General features: G+C 30.7%; 1 protein-coding gene across 4 annotated transcripts; it reads left to right on the top strand.

The window, feature by feature from the left end:
• The first annotated feature begins 1,134 nt into the window (after positions 1-1,134).
• On the top strand, positions 1,135-22,506 carry LOC134712424 (beta-1,3-galactosyltransferase brn-like). Of its 4 annotated transcripts, none has more exons than XM_063573951.1 (3): positions 1,135-1,546; positions 14,993-15,041; positions 21,340-22,506. In XM_063573951.1, the coding sequence occupies exon 3, from the start codon at positions 21,379-21,381 to the stop codon at positions 22,423-22,425; it is 1,047 nt and encodes a 348-aa protein (XP_063430021.1). In that variant the 5' UTR covers positions 1,135-1,546; positions 14,993-15,041; positions 21,340-21,378; the 3' UTR covers positions 22,426-22,506. The 4 variants fall into 4 exon arrangements, with proteins under 4 accessions (XP_063430021.1, XP_063430022.1, XP_063430023.1 ...); XM_063573952.1 differs by lacking the exon at positions 1,135-1,546 and adding an exon at positions 1,581-1,603; XM_063573953.1 differs by lacking the exons at positions 1,135-1,546; positions 14,993-15,041 and adding an exon at positions 18,794-18,889.
• Positions 22,507-23,443: the final 937 nt, after the last annotated feature.

A 23,443-nucleotide genomic window follows, 5' to 3' on the forward strand; every position in this document is an offset into this window, starting at 1 on the left:
CATGTATGTAGATGATACTTTAAACAAGGCATCCTCTTTACTCACTTTTCTAATGAAAATAACGAAAAGCAAAAGATAAAACGAAAGTGATAATAAAATTATGGTTTTTAACATTTTTAAGTATTTATTTGACTATTATTTAGTCGTAAATGTTTAGGATCGAAAAAGTGTTCTGGGTCCTAGGTCGTGGAAACTTTTCTGCAAAAGAAAGAAAAAAGCGATTTTAACTTTATCACTCCTTTCTGTGCACAATTTGCAAAGCCATACGGAAAAAAAACAGCTACTCGTATATGTTCTTAAATTTTCATCTTTTTATATTCATATATATTTTTATGTGAATATGTGGTCTTTGCTAAATTACAGTAATCGTTATTCATTCAATAAAAGCATACTAAAGAAAATAATAATCAAAATAAACTATCAGTTAAAACAAATTTAAGATTGTTTGTCTCAACATAACCTTTTTATTACTAGGAACATGCTTTTTCATATTATAAACATAGATCAGTAAATCTTTTTCAAACTTTGCACACATGTGCAATGAAATATAATTTAAAACCAATATCTATCAATATGACTAAGATTAATTTCGTGTTATCTTACAGCAACAAGAGCGACAAACAACATGAACAAGAAAATTGAAAACTTTCAACGTCGTTGTGCATTTAAACTTACTACCTGTAATTGAAATGGATTATAAGACGAGTTCTGACTTATGATTGTACTGGTATCATTTACGTTCAATCCTGATTTATAGATAATATTGTCATATTTTAGTTTGAAACTTTGTGAAACTTTTTGGGTTTTTTCTGTTATATAAGCATAAGATTATCAGATTGCCATCAACTTTCATATTTTGTCTTCAATCTCTGAATTGTATGACACTTTACAATACGTTTTAAAAACAATGATTGTGATGGTTCGTGCCATAGAAAACTTCATTATAATTGATTACATTTGATATCAAAGGGTTCAACTGTGGAATGCTATAAGTTTTATCTTGGCCCGTATTTACAGATTATCAGTTGATTTCCAGTATACCGTTGTAAATGGAAAAGTTTTGTTTGTTTTACTAGATGGATAAAATAAACTTAAAGAAGGCATAAAATTGTGTTACTTATTCTATTCAAGATAAGGTCGAGTTTGCACAATTATTTGAACTATAAGTAGTACGTGTGATACAAACAAAGTCCAATACTCATCCTCCATAAACTTATATTACTAGGATATAAAAGTACTTCAACAAACATTTTAATTTCTTCCGTTTTGTGGATTTTTTAAGGTTAAAGGTCGTTTAATGGTCGTTATTTTTCATTATGGTTTTATAATGAATTATGTCTTCTCAAAAGCATACTGACGCCTACAATTCGAACTGTTCCACTGGAATTGAATTTATGAATATTAAACATTGATCGCTTACAGGTATCGATTGTGACGACTGTGTTATCAGAAAAGAAGAAATGATGTGAGAGGTGTTATAAAATATTCTAATGTTATTCTTGTCATGGATATATCATAACAATAAAAATGAAATCTCTGAAATAAGGTAAGACTATAATTACCCTTGAGTCATACGGAAGTTACGAGATATATGGATCACAAGGTAACATAATTTAATATATTTTAATATTATGAGATAAGGTTTTACGTAAAATACATGATTATGTTTAGCAAATTCAATATTTGAAGTTAAAAAAAAGAAGGATGTAGAAATATCGTTTTTTGTATAATCAGGCAGAAATTTGGGTTAGACCGAAATATAATCCTATGAGACGTTGATTACATTGATAAATACAACAAAGGTGAACAGTTTTAAATGTTATTTGACCGGTAGGAACAACTATCTTGAGGGAATACTAAGATTAAACAGTTACTTTGCAATAGACACATACAAAATCTCAGGAAAAGCTGTCGCTTATTTTTTTTTACTAACCCAAGACGAACGTTACATTCCGAACCGGTAATCAGTCAATTTATTTAGGATCATCTAGACATACTACAATGTCAAACAATCATGCAACGGCTAGCAATTAAGATATAGTAAACAACCAAACGGTAAAATCCAGTTCCATATGTTTATACACCATTTAACTCTAAAGGATTTTCCCAAAAGTTAACAGCAGCACTGTCTTCATGTCATGATAACCTCGTGTATAAATTGGTGAGGTTTCATAATATAAATGTTAAATAAAGAGGGAAATCTCTCCACCCCCACTCATCCCGGCATTGTTTAATATTCAGTTAGTGTACAGAATTATAGATACAATGAATAAGCGTTGATTCGTAAAAAGGAAACCATGAGCCCGGAGTGCGAATGGTTTGTTGACATATTCATGCCAGACTAATTGTTTGAGTCTTTCTTGCGCTATGCATGTTAATTATCTTTGAAAAGAAGTGAACCAATATGTCATGGCGTCATAAAAGGAAGACCATAAACACTTTCCCTGGTAAATTTATGACGATAGTGGTAATGTAAGTCAACAATTTACAGACACTTTTAATAAAATAAATCCGGTTTTAATCTGTCGACAAAGTAAACATTTTATAGAGTGAGTGTGGCAAAATGTCTTAGGAGCAGATAATTGCTGGTACTCAGTTTAAATGAACATTCGAATGAAGGAAACATCACTTCAGTGTTGACATGAATATCAATTGTGTGGTCATTTTTATAAATTTCCTGTTTACAAAACTTTGAATTTTTCGAAAAGCTAAGGATTTTCTTATCCCAGGCATAGATTACTTAGCCGTATTTGGCACAACTTTTTGGAATTTTGGAATGTTGGATCCTCAATGCTCTTCAACTTCGTATTTATTTGGTTTATAACTATTCTGACATGAACGTCACTGATGAGTCTTATGTAGACGAAACGCTCGTCTGGCGTACAAAATTATAATCCTGGTACCTTTGATATACTCATAACAAAAATGTTCTTTATAAATGCACCTGGTTACCTTCTGAGTTAAACCAAATACCAAATCTAGAAGAAGGTAAATATAGCCCTCTCTCTCTCCATTTGGAAACAGCAAATCATTGTTGGTTATCCTTAGTGACTAATATATATATATATGTATTAAAAAGTAACCATTTTTAAAAGTAGAATGTTTACAAAGTACCAGAAATTTGCAATGTATACGAAGACATTTTACCTGCATTTCATATCAGTTAACTCATCTGTTTTACGTTGTCTCTTATACATCTCACCATCAGTGGTCATTGAAGGTACATAGTATTACTCATGTTAGGCAGCATGTCATTCTTCACATATTTTGTGTTTGTTTATTTATATGGGGGTAAATGCATAATAAGTGACAGCTGAGTTCGTTTTTTCGTTTTATCTGACATGCTTTACTCTAACATGTGGTCTTAAGATAAACAAGAAACGGCTTTAAACGTTAGAATGTAAACTGTTAACAACATCAATGTGGATAAACATTTTGTTTTTGTTTTTGTTTGTAAAATGGTTAATAACTAAAATAAAACTACTAAAAAAAACCGTAAACAAACCGTTTTTGATCGGTAATGTTAAAACTTAGACTTATAAACAACAAAACATGATATAATCGTATTATAAAAGGATCAACCAGCAAACAGTCATTCGCCGGACAATGATAAATACCTTCTGTAAAAACTGATGCCAATTTTTGTTTAACCGTCTTATTTCTTGAAACTTGGTCACGGTCTGCATATACATACATTCGCTTAGGCGAATGAACAAAATCAACCAAAAGTATACAAATCATCTTATATGATAATGAATTGTCGTATTTCCACAATAATCACTTTAAAGTGTAACCGATACAAGACAAAATGTATTCCGGAACCAACTTGAGTTTATTATCCGGTTTGTGGTGAGATTGGTCCTCATTCTTAATTCCTTAGATTTGGTTTTAAATAATTGCTTTTGTTTTTATTATTATTATTATTATTATTATTATTATTATTATTATTATTATTATTATTATTATTATTAGTTTTTGGCACTCACACCACATCTTCCTATATCTATATATGGTCTTTTTATGAATATGATCATCCTTGGGTGACCCCATATTAAAAAAAGAATAAGTCTTAAATGCCAAAACACATATAAACAGTACTTATCAAAAAGTTTGTTTAATCTTAAAGTTATTTCATTTTCAATGGACATAAATATCAGAAAGCACGAACACATTTTTTTTTATCAAATATAAGTATACACTACAATGATAAATACATAATTTCTTATCGGGTTGACCTTCATTGTATCGATTTTGTGTTTACTATACATATTCGTATCTTTATAATTAATACGACAGATTCCAATAAATTTAATGTAAAAATAGTCCGGTGAGCAACACAAGGAAATTGCTTAATTTGCCATTAATGAACCGACATTGAACCGTCTTAACTGAATGAGATGTACAACATAATATTGAGATATTCTCGAATGAAGGCATGAAGGGAATAGCTTAAATAAGCAACAATGCGTTATACTTGTCTGAGGGATTCATGATAAGGATCTTCGCAACAAAAATATATGAATATACCAAAAGTATTATGTGGCGAAAAAAGACAGAAAAAAATGAAGAACCTGAAATACGTTATTATTATATCCAACTTTATGAAAGACGTTCTGCATATTCTAAAAGAAACTTATGAAATGGCATTTTATGCTTCATGCATGATAACATTTTTCAAATTTTCATTGCACCGTCTTAACTGAATGAGATGAAAATGGAAAAATATGAAATGAATCAATACTCCATGTAAATGATTTTTTACATATACGTCATACAATCAAATATGTCACAATTTTAAATTTCAAAGTACAAAATATAAAAAATGAAAATTTTCAACAATCATTAAAATGAAACAAGTCAGATCTATTATGGTGTTGTTTTTAATGTTTTATCCTATATGGATGGTGGTGTTGTTTTGTTAAATGCTTTATCCTGTATTGCTTGTAGCTTTATGTTCAAGCTGTAATCCAGAAAGAATTGTTGTGTTGTGTTAGGTTTAATCCAGAAGGAATTATGGTATTGTGTTAGGTTTAATCCAGATGGAATTCCGGTGTTGTGTTAGGTTTAATCCAGATGGAATTGTGTTTTTTTGTTGTGTGTAATTCAGTTGGAATTGTTGTGTTGTGTTAGGTTTAAACCAGAAGGAATTGTGGTGTTGTGTTAGGTTTAAACCAGAAGGAATTGTGGTATTGTGTTAGGTGTAATTCAGTAGATATTCTGGTTTTGTGTTCAATGTTTTATCATGTAGATATTTTGGTGTTATGCTCAATATTTTATCATGTATGGATTGTGTCGTTAATATCAGTTCGCTCATCGTCTCCATTAGGTATTATCCAACTTACCTAGACCCGTAAAGCCACTAGTAAATATGTGATACATGCTAGTTTGAAATTTGTGACTAGTAACGAGATTTACAGGCTTTTGATGGAACCTTTTTCTTAGACGGACTATGTGCATTTTTTTCCAGTGTAACGAGACAGAAAAATACTCTGTCAATTATAAAAATAAATTCGTTGTTATACAGTGACATGGCTCTCTTTTTTTATTTTGGCATGTTGAATATTGGATGGAGACGTTTTAGGTTACGAACACATTTATTTATAAAGACTTAGCACACGTATATTTCATTGGCGCTGAAGAATTTCAAACAGCTAATTTTACACAAATTACACATAAAGATCCGGACTGATGTTTGTAGAATAGAGAATATACAAATTGGCAAAAAAATAACAACAAGAAAAGAGAAAAAAGGAGACAAAAATAAGAATAGAAAATATTGAGATGCTGAAATATAAATAGTAGGAAACAACCCCCCCCCCCCCCCCCCCAAAAAAAAAACCAACAATAATACAGAAAAAACGATACCACTGATGATGTCGGAAAACATACAGAAATGAAAGCCAAAATACAAACCATCATACATGTTGTATATTTTGTGTCTTCTTTTGCCCCCCAAAATTTTTTATCATTTAATACATTCCACAAAGATTGGCAATTTTATTAGGAAATGTATTTACACTAGTTTCAATAATGTTAGTATATAATTTACCTAAAGTGAATTGTATTGTAGTAGGATGACAGAGTGACTGTTTTAAAGCGATTATTGAATTAAGGCACAGGCAATGATATAGACATTCGTACACATTTTTAATTCTACATGCGTCACTCGTGTGATAAGCTATAGGATGACACTTGTTATCATACATGTATTATACATTATGTTGAAATTAAGCCAACATATATAAGTTGATTTGGGAAGAAAAGAACATGCATGATGATTTTTTACCCATTATGTGTCTTATATTTCAATATCAGTTATCAATGATAATAATATACACGTGTAGCGCTAAGAAATCTTGTAAAAAGTGCTTTTTGTTTTCACATGAAATTCTACATACTCAGTAATACATATTTTCAACAATAGTAAGTTTACCTTCAATACTAAGAACTTAAAGCGTAGGATGCAACCCGCGTCCTTCCTTCCGTTATTTGGTCATTTGTTACATATTGATCTGATTTTTGTTAGAGATAAGTGTATTATGATAACTAGTGCGATGCTCTTCCTTTTGATGGAATACAGGTTAAGTTTTTTGTAATACCTTCTGATCTGGACCTGAGGTTAGCATCATTTTGCTTTTCATTTCATTAAACAATCATTTTTGCCTTTCGTTTCGAATTACCGATCTTTAGTGTAATCATATCCTAATTGGACTTGGAACAATATAAACACTGTACTTGTTCGTGGAACTTTTATCTGTGTAATGATTAACATGTATATGACGGTTGTCCTGTGCTCACCACGAAGAGGTGGAAGTAGGATATCACTTACTTTAAAATAAAGAAGCAAAAACATTAGATAAAAGCTCTCTGTTTATACTCAAATGACGAATTAAAAATATATTTACAACATTAAAATTCATAAAAACGGATTACATTGAAATCAATAAAAGAGTGACGAAAATTACGAAAGGGACAGTCAAACTCAGAAATCTAAAATAAACTGACAATGCCATGACTAAAAATGAAAAAGACAAACAGACAAACAATAGTACACATGACACAACATAGGAAACTAAAGAATAAACAACACGAACCCCACCAAAACCTAGGGGTGATCTCAGGTGCTCCGGAAGGGTAAATAGATCCTGCTCCACATGTGGCACCCGTCGTGTTGCTTATGTGATAACAAATCCGGTAAATAGTCTAAAATTCGGTAGATCACATTCATGAAAGGGAAGGTGATTGCAGTTACGACGTAAGGAACATATCCGATATCATTTGTGAAATGGTTATTCAATAACGGTCAACCAATTCGTGATGGCGTCCGTAAAATTTACGAAGGGAGGATTTCAACTTCACCATTTCAACATTAATATGTTCTTGCCGAGTATTTATAGGCAATTTTGAAGTCCAGTTTTCCTTTCTATGACTTACCAAAGTATATAAATAACCTCCTTGGACTTACGTTCTGGTGAGGGCATTTCTAGAGTTCGCATTTTGACATACGTAACCGCCAGGATTTTCTTTACTTAAACATAAGTGCACAACTATCATGAATAAATTTTACCAATATAACTTCAATTTTTAGTACATGTACATGTACAAGTATTAATTCACATGTGTTTAACTGTAAATAAATTAGGAGCAAATTTAAAATCGGCGCAAATGAAAGAATGACAATTTTAAAAATCGGCGCAAATGTCATACGCCCATATATAAAGTAGTGGGAAAAAACATTTTTGCTGGCGCCAAACTCTCTCAATAACCTTGGAAAGTGATTTAAAAACACTTCAGAATGGCCTTATGCATAAAGCACACAAAAAATTATCAAAAACACAAATGACTTATTGCTGGATTGAACCTAGCACATTCGACAGACTGATATATTTTTTTGACAATAGTAAGTTTACCTCCGCTACTAAGAACTGGAAGCGTAGGATGCTACTTCCGTTATTTTATAATTTATGACATATTGATAAGTGTATCACAAAAGACAAGACTATATAACACACTTTTAGTTTTATAAGATTTATAATTCTTTGCATTATATAACTCCGTTTAGTTCATTCTGAACGAGTGGATGAAAAATTCATTAAAACTGTAATTCTCACACCTGATTAAATAAAAAGTTGTTTGTTGTAACACGTTGCCACAGGTTTCATATGCTTCAATATGATACATTTCAGCAGTACATGATTTATGCAAATGTATGAATGATTATTGTTTTCTTTCTTGTCACCGCAAAGCCTTCTTATGTGAAACAGTTGACTTGTACAACATAATATTGAGATAAAAAGACAGAAAAAAATGAAGAACCTGAAATACGTTATCATTATATCAAAATTTATGAAAGACGTTCTGCGTATATTCTAAAAGAAACTTATGAAATGGCATTTTATGGTTCATGCATGATAACATTTTCAAATTATTAAATGAACTTTATACTACAGCACAGTATACAATAATTAAATCAAGGAGGTTAAACATTTATAACCTCCTCGATCAAATCATTGAAGTAAAAACTAGGAGGATAGCTTCAATATTTGAAAAAGACATTAAATCTTTAAGAAAACGAGAATCATTCCCTAAATAATATATATCTTGGGTAATCGATATTTATATGCTCAAAAATTTTTAAAAATTGATGATTAAGTCAAGGGAGTTTTTTTCTTCATAATTTTAAAATGTAATTTTGTTTTTATTGTTATGGGAACATCTTTCTATTAAAGTGTTAGCAGTCGCCGAAAATACTGTTATATGACAATACCGAAACTTTTGATTTCTTATGTATAGATATTACATAGCTTATTGTCAAAAGGAGGGAAAAAAATATTGTTCAATAAGTAAAGAAAAGTTAAGTTTAAAAAAGAAAGATTCGAGTTAATAACAGTGGTCGAAGTCGAACATATTTATGTTTTCAGGTAGACTCAATAAGAATTTGCTCCTTTATTGATGTCATTGCAACATTAAAATAAGTAACCATGCAGCGTTTGGAAGCAACCGAATGTCTTTTGAGTGATATTAACAAACTAAAAACAACTACTGCTTTTTGTTTTAAACAAAGTGTCAGACATGTTAAATATATATACTAGTATATCTTAAAATGCAAGTGGTTTAATATTTGAAGGAATATAGTTTTTATCACAAGTTTTTAAAACATAAATGCATGTAAATGTGTATGTAACGACATTATTAGTAGTTGTGTTATTAAGTTTGTTATTAATGCTAATTATACTTCCTGGCCACATAAGATCATTACCGGTTTAAGGTTGTATTAAAATAAGAGATGTGGTATGATTTCCAATGAGACAACTATCAACCGAAGTTCAAATGAAGTGGGTGAGTCTTGATGTAAATTTTAAAGAAGTAGAAAAAAATGTATTAATAAAAACTATTAGTAGTAAGTCTTGTAATGAAAATGAGCGTTCGGAAAGCAACTACTACTCAAAATAACCCCTCGTTTCTGGAAATACTAAATAGGTATACTATGGAGCTCATTTATCTTCAAGTTTTGATGTGAACTTATGGACAAGAAATTTGTTAGCTTAAAATGGTCTTAATACATATCTCCATAACCAAAAGTTTCATACCTGCTAATTTGTATGTTAGTTTCAGTAAACAAATTGTATCAGTTTCTGAGTAAATAATCCAAACTGTGATTTAAAAACTGGTAAAAAATATAACAAATTTGTTGTATATTTCAAAAACAAAAAATAACGATTCGTTCTCTTTGAAGCCTTTAGTAAATTTTTTATATGTCGTAATTTCTCGTTTTCATTTGTATTACCCCCTTGGTACTTTGTCCTTAGAACAGGATATGAATGAACAAGAAATATGGTCACATATTTCAATATGATCAGGTGTGAGATACATTTACGGAAGTATTGATTATTTTATTCCCTCCAGTATAAAATAAAGACTGCAGAGAAAAATTATGAAGCGGAAAACCAATTGATAAAAAGAAAACGTTGTTTTCTACAATGTAAAATGTTTATTATGTAAAAATCACAGGTAACTGTCTCAGAACTTTTTATCTGTTATTAAGGTATATAGGGAAAAAATCTGATACAAGTGCGTGTGGTACACTTCATACATTTATTAAGATTTACAAATTACAATAAAATGATATAAACGATACCTATGGAAAAAAACATAATCCTTTTTTTTTTTACTGTCCCTTTGGTATCTTTCGTCCCACTTTTTTATATACTATTTTTGTGTAGCGTAGGTGACATATCATAATAAGTTTCCTCACTAGCTTTACAACCATATAAACAAAATAAAAGTGAAAAATTCTGAAGGCTTTATAAAATGTTAATAGTTGTTTACTTTAAATTGTATGCGACTGTCATACAATTAAGATGATTAGTTAGCTATAAAACCAGGTTCAAGCAACCATGTTCTACATAAGAAAAAGCCTGTACCAAGTCAGGAATGTGACAGTTGTTGCCCATTCGTTTGATGTGTTAGAACTTTTAATTTTGCCTTTTGATTAGGGACTTTCTTTTTGGAATTTTCCTCGTGTGATTTTACTTTTGAAAAAGCTTGTTTCATTCATACATTTCTCTTTTTCTAGAATAAACCTTGTGGCCTGACAGAAAAACATACCACTGTGGCAAAAGTATAGGACAACCAATTATATTTCTCTCTTATTCTGAGCAATTTATCCTTTCCCTGACCTGTTGAATGTTTGTATTTGATATATCAATGCTATTTTGATATGTAAGTATCGCTATTTGAAGAGGGGTGCAAAGGAGGGTATCTGCACGAAGGACCGCGAAATAAATATGCCATATCACGATGAACGATCAATTAAAAATTTCTTGCACGTTGATCTTTTTAACGATTTCACGAAACACGGTGAATGACAAAACACGTTGCACGAAAATAACCCTTTACATTCCTCTATAAAAGCAACAGTAGTATACCGCTGTTCAAAGATTATATAAAGGACACTTTTTGCCAATTGAATTGAAAATCAAAATGGTTATAAATCTGTTAAGCAACATTCTTCATGTTGGTGTTCACAAGACATATATAAGCATGTCATATATCAATAATTGTATTTTTTAAAATGTTATCTTAAAACTTTGCATTAGGGATTTAAACCTCTTGCTTTCAGCACAAAACTGCAAATAAACAACCAAAATAAACTATTTTATAACTTCGTTTTTTATTTGGACTTTTAATTAAATTTTTTTCGAGCGTCACTGATGAGTCTTTTATATACGAAACACGAATCTGGCGCAAATACAAAATTTCAATCAGTCCTGGTACCTATGATGAATTTATTTGCAACAAGAAGTATTAATTAAAGACGTGTACATAAGCATTATAATCCTGGTACCTTTGATAACAATGTACAAATATCTTTTGGGTAAAAGCCTTGCCTCATATCTGTTTGTACAAAAACTGAAAGTAAATAAGTAACCTTTCTCCTCTTAAGTGTAAATATTACACCAACTGTTTATCATCAATCTAATATACCAACATAGGAAAAGTTTTAATAATTTAGAGGTCTAAGGACTGGCTTTAATTAAAAACTGTTCAAAACTCAAAATAAAAAAAGGATGAGCCTGAACAAGGCAGAAATCTTTTATTTGATGTGGAATGCAAAAATATTATTAAATAAAGAACCGGCAATGTAATTTTAAAAACGTTTTATATATCCACATCTTAAGTTTAATTTTGTATAGATAATGTATTATAAGTTTTTCAATAGATTTTTCTGATCTAAATTAGATTGTTTTCTTCTTGTGTTTTGTTTCATGAAAATGTATAGTTATATAAGTGTAAAAGGGTAAAATACTTTTTATTCTAGTACACAATGAATGTCGATTCTATTTTAACGTGAAGATTACAGAGAACTGAATAAGCCTTGTTATTTGAAGATGTCGTCAATGTTTGAAGTATTACAATTGTAAAACTTGTTCCGCATTGACAAACTAAATATATCTTTATTCTCGTAAACCAAAGTACAACTATATCGAGACATATACAAATTAGCATATATACTATGGTATAAAGTATAAAAACTAATGTAAAGTAGCGACTTAAAGTGGTTACCCAGGAGATTAAAGGCATTCAATAATTATTCGTATAAATTTCCATAACTTGTTTAGTTCAGACGGGTTGTTGCTATTCATTAGATTTTTTTAAGTTTTAAATCATGATTTGGTCTGTTTACAAATTGATAATTTAAAAGCCTTTTCTTACTTTCATTTTCATTGATGAACACTCCATAGTATAATGTAACTTGTTGCTAATGTCACCGGAATAAAATAAAAAACAAAATTAATACGGTTTTCCCTCTGATTATTTGCCATCTACCATTTTTAGTATGAATTTTTATGTTCAAAGTTCTAAATCTTCAAAAGAATGAATGAATGAATGAATTTTATTTCTCATTAACTACACATTACATAGTTACAGAGCATTTATATGTATAAACAAGGAGGTTATATGACCTCCTTGGTATAAACAACTACATTACCTCCTTGGTATAAACAATTACATTAGATAGTAAATACAATAAAGACATAAGCATTGATTAACCAGGAGGAGTAACCCTCACATTTATAATTTTCCTTAGTCTGCACAAAATAAAAAATGCGTGATTTTACTATAGGATTAAACACATTTTTTTCTAGAGGTTATTGGTGTGTAAACCGGGGCGGTTAACTCACAAACTGAATAAAGTTTGTGAGTTAGAGACCCGGTTTACACATCAATAACCTCTAGAAAAATGTGTTTAATCCTTATAATTCTTCAGCAAAACAAACGCGATTATTAATTTACAGTATTATTTTGATGGCTACTATATGTACCATCAGAGGTACAATGGCATTTTATTTTTATACATTTTCGATGCTTTAGTGCATTTAATTAATTTCTCTTTTTTTGGGGTTATATATGCATTAGAATAGAAACAACTGTTATGCAATTGTTTTAAAATCTCAACTTGCTGAAAATCCCAGTATCCCTACAAGAATGTGTATCGCGTGTATTTTATAACCAGATTTTAAGTAGTACTTAATTCATGATGAACATGTTCTATTGTAACAGTTATTTTACCAACTACGGATACTTCACTCTCATACAACAAAAACTACTTTTTGGTTAGTGACCAGATGAAGCACGCCTCCGGGTACGGGATTTCCTCGCTATATTGAAGACTAATTTGTGGACTTCTGTGTTTTCTGCTATTTGGTCGGGTTGTTGTCTCTTTGACACATTCCTCATTTCTCAATTTATTTTTTCCTTAACTACTTTATAGTTTTAGTTGGTATTTAATGTTTAAATTGTGTAATTTCTCGTATTTGAAAATGTCGTACAAAACCCATGTTGCTTTCTTACCGTGTGCCAATTACGTGATTTTCTAAAAACTTCCTGCTGTTGAAAAAACACCAAGATCCGTAAATTTGTCAACATTATCCAACTTAGTGATATCCTATTATGAAAAGATCTACAGTTTTCAAATTATTCTTTTAAACGTCTATTTGTTTTGTAGATCTGATTGTGTTTCTTACAGAAGTACGGAGTCATTTATAATTTGGAAGAATAATCTTTAAAATGTTGTTCTAATTACTTGGGTTATAGCTCTTCATCTTTTATATAAGCTTTGGATTTCAAATATTTTGGCCACGAGCATCACTGAAGAGACATGTATTGTCGAAATGCGCATCTGGTGCAAGAAAATTAGTACCGTTAATTTTATTTACAATTGCTTTGCCTGTCTTATCATGATCATATGCATTTAGAATGCTAGCATATGTGTTATACCTACCATGGAAACAAACTGTGTCCCTTCTTGCTAATTTGTTCCTACATTTATATTAGGATGCTGACTTCATACAGGACTTTCTTAGGAAGAAAGAACAGAAGTTAGCAGTAACCTTTTACTTAAATTTCTGCTTTAAAGATGATGTTTCTCACTATATATTTCAAAATTTGGTGACTATACTGAACGCATATGTCCCATCGAATTTGATATAAAGGATACACCAGATACAGTTTAGGTCTGCCTACCTTGACTTATATCTAGAAAATGACAGTGATGATTGGTTAAAAACGAAACTACGACAAAATTGATCATTTCAGTTTCAAAATTGTGATTTTTTTCATTTCTATGTAGTTAAATTCGAGCAGCGCCTGCATACAAAGTATTTATATACCATTTGGTACGATATTCCAGGGCTTGTACTTCCTATATATCATGATTTTCTTGATAGAGGGTTGCTGCTCACAAGGAACTATTAAGCCAAGAGTTCCTAGTACCGAAGTTAGAATGATCCCTTCGTAAATTTTTCGAAAACTATCAAGAGTTTGGTGGAGTGTTATGGACTATCCGTTTCACAGATAATAGCGGATATGTTCATAATGTCATGACAACAACCCCGTCTCCTTTTCTAGAATGCGAACATCAGACTTAGACTTATTACTTGGTTTGTACTAACATGAGCAACACAAATGGGTGTTACGTGTGGGTAAGGAACTTCTTACCCTTCCGGAGCACTTGAGACCATCCCCAGTTTTTGGAGTGTTTATGTTTCTCATTTTTTAGTTTTCTATGGTTTTTTTTGTACCATTGTTTGTCTGTTTGTCTTTTTCTTTCTTGACCATGGCGTTGTCAGTTTGTTTTCTACTTGTGATTTTGGATGCTCCTCTTTATTTTTTCCCTCCCTTTTAACAGTTTAAATATTAGCAGTCAGTAAAACAATGAATCTATAAGGATTATTTTTAAGCGTACTTATTATGCATTTTCTAAATCTTATTTCAATAGTTTATTGAAGTCTCACCTTATATCACATACATTTAAAATGGGATACATTTGTACATATATATATATTTACAGTAAACATATGTAAAATAAGTAAAATATATGTATGTGACATTATCGGTAGAATTATGAGGGACTATTACAATGTATATACACGTGTATGACTTTGATGTTCATGAATACGTAAAAATGAATTTTTTTTTATAATTACAGGTAAACTGTGTGTCATCGGTTCTGAAAAAAAATGTAAACTGATTTTCAGGTATGTTTTATGTGTTTTTAACCTTTATTTTAATCTCAATATTAAGAGACTTATTGGCTAAATAAAGGCAACAGTAGTATACCGCTGTTCAAAACTCATAAATCCATGGACAAAAAACAAAATCGGGGCAACAAACCAAAACCGAGGGAAACGCATTAAATATAAGAGGAGAACAACGACACAACACCGAAACGCAACAGCACACAGAAACGGACCAAGCAACAGACAATACACCACGAGAATAACAAATATAACATCAAAACTAAATACATGAATATGGGATAGACAAGTACCGTGCCACGTCTTATCTCAAAAATAAGAGAAAACAGAAACGACTCAACGTTAAAATGCAACACACACACAGAAACGAACAATATTATAACAATGGCCATCTTCCTAAATGTGGTATGCTTTTTTAACATCTTACATTCCTTAAAAGTTACCTTTTTGTGTTTGATCTATATAAATATCAATTGAATAGATACACATTGTCAATATCTGTTTGATTCTGAGAGATGTTCTACCTACGATTTATACTCCCTACATAAAGATTCAATGTATTCCAAACAAGCTAAATTATAAATAATATATCGTTATTAGTATATAGCTTTCTTTTAATGGTTTAAATTGTTGTTCTTTCTTTTAATAAGTATTTTGATTTTTAAATTTTGCCTCCACCATCACAGGAGAAAAAATGTGCATCTAGTGCAGAAAAAATATACCGTTCAAATGATCATTTTTTTCTTCATTTCCCTGATGTAGTATTGCAAGTTAACAATTCAGCCTTATGTGAACCCTTAAACATGCGACTTTTAATTTTAACCTTTGGCTGGGGAAAGTCTAAGGTCGCGCATGTGCTTGTAAAAAAAAAGGATAATATCGATTATGAAAACAGACACTAGGAAGAATCACAGACTAGGTATAGAAGACTTATGAATTTCATTGTTTTTGCTGTTGTCATTTTTGGTTGACTAGCAAAAGATTTGAAACCTGATATCTATATACTGTTATAATCCCTACTTTTAATAATGCATCAAAATGTATCAATGAATAATATATGTATGGAAATATCAAACAGTTGCGTTTGATTAATTTATGTTATTTAAACGAGAACATATCAACATCTTATCAATGCTCTTCAACTTTGTATTTATTTGGCTTTTTACTATTTCGATCTGAGCGTCACTGATGAGTCTTATGTAGACGAAACGCGCGTCTGGCGTATAAAATTATAATCCTGGTACTTTTGATAACTACTTATCCACCAGAATGACGCTTAACAACAATACCTTATACTTAGCAACAACAACCTTCGGTATCTGCTCCTTGACGGTTTATGTAATCATTAATGTGTTAACCAAAGTCATATTTATATTAGTATGTCCTTAAAAAAAAGCAGATTGAAATTATTATGTTTAACATTGACTTTGTCAGTTATATTTATTACATTGAGAGTGCATTGGTGGTTTTTTTTTTGGACTTTGATAAATTGGTCGTTCGACATATATAAATTAACATCGTAAAAACATATAGAATGGTTGGGGTCATTAAGGGCCAAAAAATAAAACTTCTTAGAAGTCAATATTGCATATCAAATGAAAGGTCGTAATGTGTTCATTTAAAAGATTAAATTCCTATTTCCACAAAATGAGTTAGATGGAGTAAACAAGTGTAAAAAATATGGGTCTGTCGCAAATCCAATAAAAGGTGTTCAGTTCTTAATTACAAACATCATACTTTCAATTACGACAATTTATGTAGATACTTTTAGATACTCGTAGAACATATATTGCACTCGCAAGTTCGTGCAATATAAGATTCTTCTCGGGACAATAGTTCCCAATATTCATGCAGTAACCCTATAATATCTTAGACTATAGCGTTTAACCGGTAAATAAAATGTTGAGTATTCAGGGTGGTGTCTTTTAATTTGTTTATATTCTTCTGTTACATGTTTACTTCTACATGTCTCAAAGAACTATAGACTATATTATGGTCATACGTTGAACAAAAAAAAAAATTTATATCTACGTGTGTGATGTTTACATGCATGCTAATCAACTGATGTACGTCAAACGCGCAACGCTATGTAAGATTTAATGTTAACATAACCATGTGCTCGGAGGTTAGAGTTTGGTTCCAGTACTTAGACTCTTTCAATCTTTATGGGTGGATGTTACATAGATAAATGAAATCGTATAATAAAAAAGCAATGAATGAGGTTGTTAAATTTGGTATATGCCTTTTGTGCTTCTTTGTAACTTTTTTTTTGTTTTAATAGTGATTAAGATTATAACACAATGTTGACTGCTGTACCCCTAATTTTGACATTTTTACCTATTATGTCCGTTTGTTTTGTTCACACATCGTTGTCAGTATAATAAAATGTTCTGCGACTGTCATACAAGTGAGAGGTTTAACTAGCTATTAAACCACAGGTTTAATCCACAATCTTATACATAAGAAAAAACATGTACCAAGTTAGGAATATGATAGTTGTTATCCATTCGTTTAATGTGTTTCAGTTATTTATTTTGCCCTTTGATTAGGGACTTTCCGTTTTGAATTTTCCTCGGAGTACAGTATTTTTGTGATTCTACTTTCTAGTTAGTGTGTTGTTGATCTCAAGATATAGTCTATCACTTGAATAATGATACATACTCTTCTAAAGGGATAAGATATGTAAGTTCTTGAAAATCAAAAAGACGTGGACCTTATGTTCAGATTTTGAAATATCACAAATAAACAGTTCAAGAAAATGATTATAGTCCCAAAACTTTCCCCCAAGTCTATTAACTATTGCCTTTCGTGATGTTTCAGAATTTTAAGAGCATCCACCTTTATTCTTACAGGACATTGAAAGGTATCAATTACTCTAAGTGTGCGAATCAGCTTACTATACAAGTTTTTGTTTTGGTATTTGCCAATATTTTAGTGATATTCTTGTTTAAAAGTAATTGGGATATAAACCTATTTCATATAGTGAGTCATAGCCAGATTTATATTCTTAACAATCTTTAAAAACTCTGAGTCATATCCTAGTAACTTGCATCTTCAAATTGGCATAAAGAAATAATTTGTTAGCTAAACTTCAATAATATAAAAAGACTGTTCAGTTTTCTTTTTGGTAACTGTTGTTTTCTATATCGCAACATTCACGTTGCGCTACCATAAGCAGTATGTATCTCCTTAAACATACGACATTCCAAAGTTTGTATTTCCCGTCATGATATCCCTGATAATTTTTTTAAACTACTTTTTACAAGGAAGCTATTTAACTTCTCAGTTTGAAAATATTAAAAGTCGTAATATCGAAAGTCTGCCGAACACCAACATAGTATGGTTTACTTTTATGTTTCAATTTTTAAAGCTTAATTCTCGTCCTCTTTTCCACGATTCTGCTTTTATTGATTGAAACCGATATATTATGATATAAGAAAAAAACTTCAAATTCAGTTTCATTGTACGCTGCAACTCTCTATAAACAGATTCGTGAAATATGATGCAAGGAATCTCTTACCGAATCGTGCCGTATATGTATGTATTCTCAATAAAGCGATGCAGAAATGAAACGTTCAAAATGGGGAATAAAGAAATCACTTCTTTGTCGGAAAAAAGATACAGGTTTAGCTGTAACTATGGATTTCGTCATCCAATTCAATGAAATACTTAATAGCTGTAGTTACCCTAGACGTCGAACGTTAAATTATTCATATTTGTAACAAATCAAAAAACAGTAGTTAAGGAATAAACTCAGCTATGTGCATTTACTTAAGAAGCTCAAGAGTCTTCTTCCGACCGATAATAAAACGCTTGTGCAATTCAAGTGGCGTCCATTTGGCTATGTGGTATGTAGGTTTCTTTCATATTCAAATTGTAAAATATGTTTACCAGTTCCAAAGGATACCTTTATAAAACAAATATTGTTTTTATCATAAGAATTGAAAATGAACAGAGCTCTAGCTGGTTCTAGCATGTATGTATTTAGCTATGTGAATAGAAGAAGAAAATAGGAAGAAAACAAACTAACAAAAAATCCGAACTCCGAGGAAAATTCAAACAGGAAGTCCCTAATAAATAAATGCAAAATCAAACAGCTCAACCGAAATAAATGAAAACAACTGTCGTATTCCTGACATGGAACAGGCATTTACTTATGTGGAAAAAGGTGGATTATATCAGTTTTACAAAGTGAATATGTTGGAAACTGTAATGATCTGATATCGACATACGGTTTGCCTTTGATATCGTATTTCGTTTACAATTATTCTCTTATTTGAGGTTTGAAGGATGGATGATAACTTAATAAAGTATGTTCATGTTCTCACCATGTATCATGTTATTAAAAGATGATTCTATTACATAAAAGTTAAAACATTACAAGTTTTTTAAACGTTACTTTGCACAATGTCATCTGGTTATTGATTAGTTAACATGTTACCAATGTTCCTCTGACCTTGAAGCTACTGCACAACGTTGATATTGGTTTCATTGGTGTAATAATTGGTGTAGAAATAACTAAACATTCCCACAAATACAACATTTTAAGTGTTTCAAATTACGGTTTATCACAAAAACATTTACAATATCATTGAGATCGGAGTCATATTTGATTTATCATAAATGTAAGTACCATAAGGTTTATTTAAACAAACCATTCAGTAGAGAATATAGTATGGCGAACTTTACAACAGTCTACTCATACATATGGTCATAAACGTTAAAAATGTAGAAAAAATGTGTGTCAGTATACGTAGTTATTCCTGATCATTTAAGAGTAGTATTTGTCACTATATTCATACTGAGTTTTGTTTTTAACTGTATTTACTTATACCAAACCAGAATGACATACTTCTCAATATTTGTCACTTGATGATCACTAAATAACCTTTTTATACTATGGATTTTGATAAAGTATGACATATAAGGGCCTTAACATATAGATAACACCATATGGTATTGATTGAAAACTGTACAAATAAATTGAAAGTTATATTTCAAATTGAAAAATTAGAGTGTTTAGTCTCACTTGAAGAATACTATGGCGGGAGTTCCGAAAAAAATTCATGTATTGGACATAGTCTCGTTTCGGATTTATAACAAGCTAGATTGTTTGCGGATCACTCCTGCGTAAATAAGTACCTATTCTATCCTCACAAAAATTTATGAATAACTTTAGATAATATTACCAACATAGATAACATAATTCATAAGTGCATGATTATATGTTCTTGGTAAATTGTAATATGTATTTAATATTATCAATACAAGAGGGTTATTATTTTAGTTAATCGAATGTACAATTGTTGGCTAATAAGTACAATATAAATCCTTCGTTTGTTGTTTTGATTCTTTGTCATGTAACGAACATTTTGTAACTATACTGCACTTCAATGGGCACCATTATTTTTTATTTACTTGTGAAATTAATTTGTTAAAAATGTCTCATATGTCAGCTAAAAGCTCATTAGAGCTTATGTTTGTCTCTGTTTGTATATCTTGCCGACTCTAAATAAAGCTTATTTCATTTATTTGTGAAATTAGTTTGTATTGTTATTGTTTCTATTGAATAACAGGTTAACTCGAATTTTGACTCTGACGACAGATCAGTGAATTGCACAATTGCAATTAACCACATTCGTAAAAAAAGAGTACGGCACAACATATAACAATCAGATTATACACATCCTATTTAAACAAGTCTTAAATGAAAAAAATATACACATACACTTAAAAACTTAACCTAGTAGCATAAAGATAGTTTTCCTTGTCATATTCCGTGTTCCTTGTATGGTTGAGTTTCGTTAACATTAATCTCTAGTATATCAAGTTGTGACAGATTTTCATAAGAAAACGGAATACAGTACATATTCTGTCAAAATATGGTCCAACGCCTTTTGGCATCCCCGAACAATTCGTCATTCGCAAATCATGGTTTCACCTGTCCATTTTGGAACTGCAAATTAATGAGGAATCAAATGCTTGAGCTCGAGGACACAAGTGTGCTATGTATTTTTGTCTTATCCGGAAAATTTTGAATATTTTCTTTGCAATAGTATTCATTATCTTTATTACTCTTTGCTGCATATTTATTTTAAAATATAGAGTAAACGTTCATAAAATCAATATCCATGGTGTTCTTAGTAGTTCTGAGCATGCTATATTTTCTTCAGATCAATGTATTTTGAATTTATCTTTATACATGATTAAAAGGCCGTGTTTAAATAACAAAATTAACTTTATTCTGGACTATTGTAATTACTTAAAACATATGTCTTACTGTTTTCTTCTTTTTCAGGATAGAAGTGAGAGCTAACATGATTGGGATCGAAGGAAGATGTCATTACGTCAACGTTGTCTTCCTGCCCATCGAATATATAGAAACTTGCTGATGACAATATTTGCTACATCATGTTTTCTTTGTTTTACTTTATTTACGCACCCGTTAATAATGGTGCATAATAATTGTGTACATTGTTCTGTTTCAAATAACTATTTACAAGAAATCGTTCACGAAATTTACACAAATGGATCATCAGCCAAACAACCCATCAACCCAACCAATATCGAATATATTCATGAACCATTGCATGTATGTGATCTGCATATAGGGCAGAATTTTTTATTAGTGCTAGTGAAATCAGATGCTTCGAATATAGCTCATCGAATGTCCATCAGACAAACATGGGGGAATATATCTCATCCTCATATAAAAGTTATATATCTTCTAGGATATTATAGTGTTGTTCAGGATATGATTGATTTAGAATCCAAAACATACAAAGATGTTTTACAAGGAGATTTTGTTGATATTTATGATAACAATATGAACAAAACGGCTATGGCATACCAGTATGCTGTAGAAAATTGTGGCAATACTCAGTTTCTGTTTTTCGTAGATGATGACTTTTTCATAAACATTTTGAAAGTTAATAAGTATTTAAAAACACTACCTGATACTCTCAAATCGACACTGTTTTCCGGATGTATCATAAAAAGAGCGAAGCCGTTTAGGAATAAATCTTCGAAATGGTACATAACTCGAGAGGAATACCCGTATGATATTTATCCAAACTATCCGTCCGGTGGTGCTATTCTCATGTCGATGACTATAGCCAAGTTATTAAAAACGGCATTCCCATATGTGCAATACATTCATATAGACGACGCCTATCTAGGAATAGTGGCTCAGAAACTCAAGCTTCCATTACAAAATGATGAACGATTTGATGTTGTGCATACACCACCTATGCGCTTGAAAACTATTTTTGCATCTCATGGCTATGGAAATCACCGACAACTTTTGGTCATCTGGGATGTCTTTCTAGCAACAATGTCTTTAAATTCGTCCACCGATCTCAATAACCAATTACAGATATCATGAATACGATAGCTTTAATTTTACAAATTATTTTGAATTGGTATTTTTTTTTAATATTTTATTAAAGCTTGACACGTCATAGAAGTAAGGAATTTAAACTTTATTTTGATTCGGCATATTGACATACATACTACAACATAAGCTCTAATGATCTTTTCGTCGAATATATGAATTGTTATCATATACACACAGAAACAATAATATATTTATCAGATAATGAGAATTCAATCTTGAAATACAGGCCAAGTTGATTTTTAGGGAAAATCCTTAAAATAAATCAAAATTGAAACCGGAAGTCAAAGGAACCAAAGCATTTATATACTAATTTCATTGCAAATTATCTTTCAAAAATTTTCATTTAAGTGTACATATATAAAACATATAAACGGAAGAATTTGGCGTTTGAGGTTGGTCTGGTCTGTTTTACTGTCCAATATTTTTTGGGTAATTCTTGATTAGGCTTTGTATCATGTATGTCCTATTTAAGTGTTTGTCACCGTCAAATTCTGAAAAAAAATATGCCCTGTATGCTGGCATTGCTGTTGCAATATACAGGATTTTCTATGTGCTATAATAGGAAAAACAGAATTTGAAATAATACACAATTTTAGAGTTGTAGCTTCTATAACAAATTTCACCCAATATTTAAGAGAGTAGGATTCGAACTTTGTAAAATATAATCATCAGCACAGATACCGAAAAAGTAAAATTACAAAAATACAGAACTGCGAGGAAAATTTAAACAAAAAGTCCCTAATCAAATGGCAAAATAAAATGATAAAACATATCAAACGAATGGACAACAACTGTCATATTCCTGACTTTGGACAGGCATTTTCAAATGTAGAAAATGGTGAATTGAACCTTGTTTTATATCGCTAAACCTCTCACTTGTATGACAGTTGCATAAATTCCGTTATATTTTTAACGATGCGTGAACAAAACAGACAAAATAGGTAAATAGTCAAAATATGGTTACAGCAGTCATCACTATGTTACAAGTCTAATCTAATCTATAGAT

This window comes from Mytilus trossulus, chromosome 3, assembly GCF_036588685.1.
Source record: "Mytilus trossulus isolate FHL-02 chromosome 3, PNRI_Mtr1.1.1.hap1, whole genome shotgun sequence".
NCBI classification, from domain to species: domain Eukaryota; kingdom Metazoa; phylum Mollusca; class Bivalvia; order Mytilida; family Mytilidae; genus Mytilus; species Mytilus trossulus.